Source organism: Camellia sinensis, chromosome 3 (assembly GCF_055761805.1).
Source record: "Camellia sinensis isolate YWXY chromosome 3, ASM5576180v1, whole genome shotgun sequence".
NCBI classification, from domain to species: domain Eukaryota; kingdom Viridiplantae; phylum Streptophyta; class Magnoliopsida; order Ericales; family Theaceae; genus Camellia; species Camellia sinensis.
This window is the reverse complement of record NC_138963.1, coordinates 76,148,255-76,156,756: the sequence shown is the minus strand read 5'-3', so window position 1 is coordinate 76,156,756 and position 8,502 is coordinate 76,148,255. Positions and strand designations below refer to the sequence as shown.

At 35.5% G+C, this 8,502-nt stretch overlaps 1 protein-coding gene across 1 annotated transcript; it reads left to right on the top strand.

Annotated features, from left to right (window-relative positions):
* The first annotated feature begins 3,439 nt into the window (after nucleotides 1-3,439).
* LOC114318453 (calcium uniporter protein 1, mitochondrial) lies at nucleotides 3,440-8,320 on the top strand. Its single transcript, XM_028265344.2, has 2 exons — nucleotides 3,440-4,079; nucleotides 7,488-8,320. Exons 1-2 carry the CDS (start codon nucleotides 3,666-3,668, stop codon nucleotides 7,968-7,970), a joined length of 897 nt encoding a protein of 298 aa, XP_028121145.1. The 5' UTR covers nucleotides 3,440-3,665; the 3' UTR covers nucleotides 7,971-8,320.
* The last annotated feature ends 182 nt before the right edge of the window (nucleotides 8,321-8,502 follow it).

The window sequence follows — 8,502 nt, the reverse complement described above, 5'->3', positions numbered from 1 at the left end:
GTTTAAAAAAAAAGAATATATGTGTTAATTAATATATTAATTAATAATGTGTTGTAATTTATAAAATTTTAATATTTATAATATGATTAATAAGTAGAGTTAATAATAATATCATAATTAATATTAGTACACTAATTAATATATGTAGCACCACCGTATAGAAAAAGAAAGATTATGAGCTCTAATTAAGAGCTTTAATAACTTTAATTAGTGTTTGAATTTTATGTAAGGTGATGTTTTAATTTTGATTTTTTTTTGTTTTTTACATTATTAGTGTTCTTTTAGAACTCTTAAATTAAAGAGATGTAACATTTTTACTCTGCTTAAATACAAATACGCATGGGGGTAGGGGTGCAATTTTGGCCCGACCCATGTCCGGTTGCGCGCTCCGGTCAAAAGTCAGGCCAGGCCAGGCCCACGGGCCAAAAAACTAAGCCTAGGCCCAAGCCCAAGCCCAAGCCCAAGCCCAAGCCCAAGCCCAGGGGTATTCGAGCTTTGACCGAGCCTAAATAAATTTTTTTATTTTTTCCATCAAAATTTTATTAGTTTCCATTAAAAATAACACTGGGCCTCGAGCCGGGCTTTTGAGTGGGCCTTGAGTGGGTCGATGGACCGGGCCACGAGCCAGGCCAGGTCGGACTTCAAAACGATGGCCCAGGCCCAAGACCTTGGGTTGGACTTGGGCTCGGACCTAAACCAGCCAAGCCCACCTCGGGAAGTGGTCGGGCTTCGGGCCGTTCATGGGCTACGGGCCATTTTTACACTCCTACATAGGGGAAATGTTTTGGCCTCTAATGGTCGAGGCTCGAATGCCTTGAATTTTTTTTTACTTATTTGTTGGACTGTGTTGGTTTAGTTATTATTATTATTTTTTGTCTTTTCTATTTGTTGGGCTGTGTTTTTGTTTTGCTTTTTTTTATTATATATATATTTGTTGAGCTGCGTTGGTTCAAAAAAAATTTTTTTTGAAGGGTGATTACGTGTAAAGGTGTGCCAAAAAATCAGGCATTTCGCACGTACTCAGCTTATGTGGTTTGATAAGGTAAGTGCGTTGAGTTGAACTGGTTAGATGATAAAATTAACTAATTAATTAGGAATAAAAATATAGCATGAACTGGTATAAAATTATATAGAATTACAAAATTTTAACTAGCAATCTAATTGATCAATCAATTTATAATCCAACCAACCTAACCCAGAGGAGTTGTTTGGGGTGTCCTAAATAAGTATACTTTTTGACTTTTTATGAAATATGGGTTGAGTATAAGTTGGGTTTGAAATAATGTGATAGAGAGGTGATATAATTTAAATAAAATGATATGACTTAAATAATATAATAATTTTTTAACTTTTTTTAATTATGTCAAACCAAGCCCAAGTTAATATGGGATGTCCGAGTCAACATCCTCCCCTTGCGCTCCCTCCTTGCAGGGCTTTCGGGCTCACTTTTAGGCCCAATTTTGATAATCCGAATCATTCATATTTTAAGATTTATTCAGTATATCATACCTGTAAAAAATCAAGTTGATCGGATTTCAGAAAGCATGTGTTCGGAAAAATCGAACTAAAAACTATTTTTTTAAAGAATTTAGTAAACAGGTTTCCGAACACATGTTTTCTGATATCCGATCACCTTGATTTTTTACAGGTATGATATACTGAATAAATCTTAAAATATGAACGATTTAAATTATCAAAATTAGACTTAAAAGTGAGCCCAAAGACCCTACAAGAAAGGATGCAAGGAGGGAGCGCAAAAGAGGATCCCAATTCGGGATGTCCACCCTACCTTTCCAAAAAAATAACTAAACCAACACATTCAGACAAATAAATAAATAAATAAAGTATAACCCAACAAATAAAAAATATATATAAAATAAAAAATAAAGAAAGAGGAAGAGAGAGGAATGCCTCGCCTCGAAAATTCAATGCCCCTAGCACTGCCGAATAGGGAGTGGTGATTCATCTCACTAATTTTTGGACCACTAATAGCTCTAATGAGTTTAAAAATAAAAAAAAAATAAAAAAAACTCAAACCAAAACATCACATCACTTTGGTGGGGGACACTGTGCCACATCATTAGTGATGCTCTAAAGTTCCAAATTTAATGTTCTAAAACATTATTCGCCGAATAGGCGGGATGGATGGGTGGACGTGTGATTCAAAAAATACAAATTAGTTTATTAATTTTTTATATGTAGAATTATTGTGTTTTATGAAGAGCGTGGGATAAAAAAAAAAAAGTGAAATAATTCTGTCTCTGGAGTAAAAGGTTAAAATGATATTTTTTTTCCTATTTTTTGCCTTCAATTTTTTATTTATATTAATTTTAATTATATTAAGTAAAGTAAAATAAAATATAAAAATCTTAACTAAAAATTAAATAAAATACGATACAAGGAGGTTTTCCGCTTGTCCATAAAGCAGGTTGATTCAACGCAAACAGAAATAAAGAAAGGGCTTCCATGACAATGGGGTCTTGGACTTGTCGGATTCAATAAGACAGCTTAATCTAAATATTTAATTTTTTGACTAAATAAATATAGAGCATTGATAGAGACCCTCTCTAATCACCAGCCCCACCACCCCACACACACGTGGCGGGTGGTGATTGGAGGAGAAGGAAAAGAAAAAAAATAAAAAAGAAAAATTGGCCAATGGAAGGAAAAGGGAGTCAAAGGGGTGAGAGAAAAAGGGGATTAAACATTTTTGATAAATATATAAGATTTAATAAAATAATTTAATTTAAACATCTAATTTTATAATTAAACAAATATAATATACAAATTTATAGGGGTGCAACTCGGGCGGGCTCAACCCGAGCAACCCGAGCCCAGCCCGAGTTTTTTTAAGGCTTGGGCAACTATATCTTGTAATCTGGACGAGCTTGGGCAGATTTTTGATGCCCGAATTGCAATTCGGGCCGGGCTTGGGCAGAACCAATGGCCAACCCGAGCAACCCGAACCCGAATTCAATTTAATATATTATATAACTTATATAATAAATAATATATATATAATTTAATAAATTATGTAATATATATAAATTAAGTAAAAGAGTTAGTCTTAATTTTTATTTTTATTTTTTATTTTTGTTAGTCTTCTATTAAGTAAAAGAGTTAGTCTTAATTTTTATTTTTTATTTTTTTTTGGTTAGTTTTCTACCATTAGATTAGCATCTTTTATGTCTACCCTTAGATCTACCTACAGGTTTCTGAACTCGGGCAATTCGGGCAACCCGAGTTCAAAATACAAAGCTTGGGCCGGGCTTGGGCAAGAATGTTCGGGTTCATGGTCGAGCTTGGGCGGGCTTGGGCAGTGCCAAATACAATTCGAGTCGGGCTTGGACAGACCCCCAACCCGACCGAACCCGCCCGAGTTGCACCCCTACAAATTTAATTCAGTTAATCTGTCTAAACAAATACATCATTAACGGACACATCATGGGTCAAATTGTCCGCCCCGTTTTTCTCGCCCCACTTCCGCCCTCCATCTTTTACTCTCTATATCTCTCTCTTCTCCTCTCACACCCACTAGTCTTCGAGATCCAAGGCATTCAAATCAGTTACTTGACGTTATGGAAGCAGCAGATGATAGATAGAGAGATATCATAAAGAGAGAGAGAGAGAATAAATTTGATCGTGTGAGAGAGAGAGACAGAGAGATGATGTGGAGATGGTCGTGTATTTTCCTGAAACAGAGTCTGTCGTCGGCGGTTGGGTACAAACCGAAGGCGAAGGCGGCGTTAGGGCTGAGGGTGGTGTGTGCATCGTTTTCAACGGAGTCGGGCGGCGGCGGAAGTGGTGGTGATGCGGTCGGAGGAGGAGGGGATAATAATAATAGTAGTATGTCGTTTGCGGAGGCGAAGAAGCTGATGAGATTGGTAAATGTGGAAGCGTTGAAGATGAAGCTAGGGGGTGAAGAGAAAGAGGTGATCTGCTATTCTGAGCTCCTCCAAGCCTGTGAGAGTATGGGCGTTGCCAAATCTCGCCACGAAGCTGCTGCTTTCGCCCGTGTTCTTGATGAGGCCGGTGTTGTTCTTCTCTTCAGAGACAAAGTCTATCTTCATCCCGATAAGGTACTTCTCTCTCTCTTTCTCTCCAAATTTGTGTGTTTATTAGTCACAAAAGTCTGGGGGAACCATGCATTTCACTTTTAAATGTAATTTTTGTGGGGCCTCTGATTGGGAAATACAAAAAAGGATATTCGATCTTGCAATGGAATAGATCATGTGCTCCCTTTAATTCTCTACTCTTTTTCGCTTCCATTTAAAGTCATAATAACCTGGGGTTTCAATTTGAAGTGAATTGGTTTGGTGCTACCAATTCTTTTGTAAACCCCCAATGTTGAGTCTTGATTGTGTCAACTCTCAAGCAGACGAAGAGATGAGAGCAACAACAACCAAAAAAAAAAAAAAAAAAAAGTCCATCGATCAAAGCATGTTGAGACTGAGAATCCAGGAATTGATTATGTTGGATTCATGAATTTCTGTCTACACTACTTGGGGTTGCGGCCAATTTGTTTGGTATTCAGTATGTAGAGAATTTCCAGGTATCAGATTGGGGTTACGATGTACAAAAGGATTTGTTTTTTGTATGATAGGCCAACCTTTTTGAAGCTCTGTCGGCATTTGAAAGCCTAAGAATTGCAGAGGGATTTCAACTGTAGAGTATGCGATTCGACTTACGTCATATCAAAAGAGCCTTTATCCGTTCATTTTTGCACTTGGAAATTTATGGTTTTCTATGATCTATCCGTGTTTATAAGTTAGTAATGTCTTTCTCTCCTGCTATGCATTTTTTTTTTTTCTAGTTTTACAACTTTCTGTTGTCCAAGGCATGAAATGAAGAACAAACATTCACCAAAAGTTCATTCTGGTGAGCTGATTTAAACTTTTTGTCTTAGGTGGTTTGGTTGTAAGTATTTTTTTTTTTTGGAATTTTGATGCCAGTATTGCAATGTTATTGCATTTATCCTGATATTGTATTCCTTTTTGTGTCACATCATGTGATATACCCAAATGCTAATTGTGTGATGATGTTTCAAACCCGTTTTGATTTATCTCTGTTTCTGGCAATCGCTTCACTCGATTGGTTGCATACAATTATTACTTATTCAAGCCTTTGTCCTATGCTTCTTGCTTATCCTCCTTTCCCCTCTCAGTTGTTTTTTCTGCTCTTACTTAGTAGCTTTTTATTTTAATTTTTTCCTTTTTGTCATTACAGTATTATGATGCTATCTAAAACTTTCTGCTTACAGCTCTAAAATTATGTTCTTTTCATTAGCTGATTAAGAGCTCCTTCATAAACTGATGAAAATGCAGCTGGCAACCCTCTACAGAGCCCAATCTATGTTAAATGAAATGCTTCGATCAATCAAAGGCTCAGTACCATATTAATGAAGTTTGAGTGAAATTATTATTGATGCAATTATCTATGTTACTTAGTGTTCCTAACCTTTACCTTTAATTGGACGAAGTAGTTGTTCTCAGACTTGAACCTGTGTACTACACTTGACAGCCCAAACTTTTTGCCATTGCACCAAGCAATGTCCCCAACAACATTAAACATAAGATGTACTCTTCTATCTGCCATATAGAGTGAGATGGAATCAGTTAAAAAATAGGTGATATCTTGCAAATCAAGTGATTAAGACTCCAGCAACCAGTTACCAGTATAGCCTCAATTTAAATTGTGTTACAATTCAAAAGGTGCCAAGTTCTTGTGTGGTATATCATATATGGATACCCGGACTTGAGTACGAGTGTTGTGTACAGGTTTGTGTTTAAGTGTGTCATATTATCTAATTGTCATGTTCAAGAGGATACCAAAATATGGCTTGATTTCATATTTCTTAAGTACTTTATTTATTTAGAGTAAAATTGTGTTTACAAACTAATGTAGAGTATTTTAGACATAAAATGAGAGTTTTATGCAAAGTTATGAGGTACACTCAACCAGGGCCGGCCCTAACTTTTTGCGGGCCTAAGGTGAACTCAGAAGATGGGGGGGCCCGGGTTCTCATACATATTTGAAAATATATATATTGGTAAAAAATCTTCAATTTATTTTCATTTTTTGCTTGTACCTTCCATAAATTTGTTGCATTTGGGACACATAATTATTGACATAAATCATAATTATTGAGATAAATTTTGAATTTGTTATTGTTAACACTATTAATTTATTCACACTTTTCTTGACATAATAAATTAAATTGTAAAATTTGATTAACTTCAAAAAATTCTCCAGAAGTAATTGTTACTCGTATAGTCAAACAATATTCTATAAAAAAATTCATACATTTGGCAAGTAACTATCCATTATTTTTAAATAATTCATCAATTCAATTGTTTGTTTAAACTTTCATTTTTAAACTAATAATACTATAATGTAGTGTTTGGTTCACTGAAATAAAATTGAATTGAATGGAACGGTCATCTCTTAGTCTCTTTATAACGTTACTATTCTCTCACAATGGTGCATGATGATTTTGTTTGTAATCTTTTTAGTAAATCAAACGTGAATATAGACATTGTGATGAAATGATTACTCTATTCTACTTTATTTTAATAAATCAAACGTAACTTAAGACTAAAATAATTAACCAAACATAACTTAACATTAAAATTATTTTGGGGTTTTATTTTTCAGACAGAATTTTGGGGGCCCAAGACGGCGGCCTTGCCCACTTTACCTCAGGGCTGGCCCTGTCATACATAATGTGTGCATGTCCAACTAGACATAATTATGATTGCCATTTCTTCTTCTTTTTCTTCTTAGTTTAACCTTCCTTCTTAGAGGTTTATTATTTCTATGATTATTCTCTCCATATGGTGATTTTGATTTCTGCAAGTGTACCTCTTAGACTGTTGAAATGAAACATTTGACCCGTGGATCGTGTTTCTTTCTTTATTTAGCCTACTTGAATGCCCTAGATCTGTTAATTAGATTTTTTTCGGCTATCCAACTGGGATAAATTGGCTTGAGTTGTTGACACGATATGAATTTTTATTTCAGTGAGTCTCAACAGTTTTTTTTCCTCCCAATTTATCTGTCATTTCCGTTATTGTCAAATAGTGAACCGAACCGTGAATCGTTTTGCTACAATAGTGAATCATGAATCATAAGAGCACTTTATTTAATATAATCTAATTTAATTTATGAAAAAATAATATATTCTTATATATGTATATATACATGTAAAAATACACACAATGTTTAAAATAAAATGAATTATCAATATTACTAAATTATATATACATGTATATAAAATTATGTACATTAATATAATTAATTGATCTCTTCTTTATTTCTTGATAGAGGGGTGAAACATCTTTTTGGTTGAAACTCATATCAAAACGTATGAATCTAATCATGAATCACACAATTCTTACATTCATGGTCCTTTCTGTTTAGAAGCCTTACATATTTGATATTATTACTTAAATTGATTTTTGTTGTTCCATGTACTTCTATGTATTCAGGTGGTGGATCTGGTTAGAAGAGCAGTGCCCCTTGCCCTGACACCTGAAGACGACCCCAGGAGGGATGAGCTAAAGAAGCTCCAGGAGAAGAAGGAAGAAATCGACATGCTGGCACATAAGCAGGTCCGGTGCATCCTCTGGTCAGGGCTAGGGTTGGCTATCATGCAGGTCGGGCTCTTCTTTCGTCTTACATTCTGGGAATTCTCATGGGATGTTATGGAGCCAATTGCATTTTTCACCACCACCACTGGCTTAGTCATAGGTTATGCCTACTTCCTGTTTACTTCGAGAGACCCAACTTACCAAGACCTAAGGAAGAGGCTTTTTCTGTCGAGGCGAAGGAAGCTCATCAAGAGGCGCAGTTTTGATGTGGATAGGTTCAACGAGTTACAGAAGAAATGCAAGTGTCCCCTAGATGCCCATGCCTTTCCCAAACAAAGGATAGGAGGGTTGGAACTGGAACCAGAAGACGCTTTGCATTAGGCGCTAACACAAATTCTTCTAGTTAACAACCTAGCCCGCTAGCCCCTTCTATTTTCTCCAAGGCGGCAAATATATTTATATTAACTGGGTTCCTGATCCCAATTTTCTTTTGATGCTCAGTTTCTCAATGCTATTTTTTTTGTTTTTTTTAACCCCAATTGGAAAGAACTTGTGGGGATGAAAGATAGGTTACTGAGTTGATTGAGAGGGTTGAGTCCCTTGTGAAAGGCCTGGAGTCCATGCTAACTGTGTTCATTGCCTTGGCATTCAATCTGTATTTTGGCTGTTTCAACGGCTAGGAAATTCTAGTTTTACAAACTCAAATAGAATAGCATGCCTTTCTACAAAAATGATAAGACTTTCTTGTGATGATGCTACTATGTAAGTCTCTGTATATGCATACATAGTCTAATCAAATGTTCACTTACAGACTAGAATTTAGTTTCCTTGGAACAAGGCCTTGTTTGGCAAGCTCCAATTTTAGTGCAAAAGTTTAAAAAAGTCAAAAATCAAAAAGTCAAGAAGTCACCAT

What these genes read in the sequence shown, in the direction of transcription:
- LOC114318453 (XM_028265344.2), top strand. Translation starts at nt 3,666, where the DNA reads ATGATGTGGAGATGGTCGTGTATTTTCCTGAAACAGAGTCTGTCGTCG. An exon ending in TCTATCTTCATCCCGATAAG is followed by an intron (nt 4,080 to 7,487) that starts GTACTTCTCTCT and finishes CTATGTATTCAG; the next exon opens with GTGGTGGATCTGGTTAGAAG.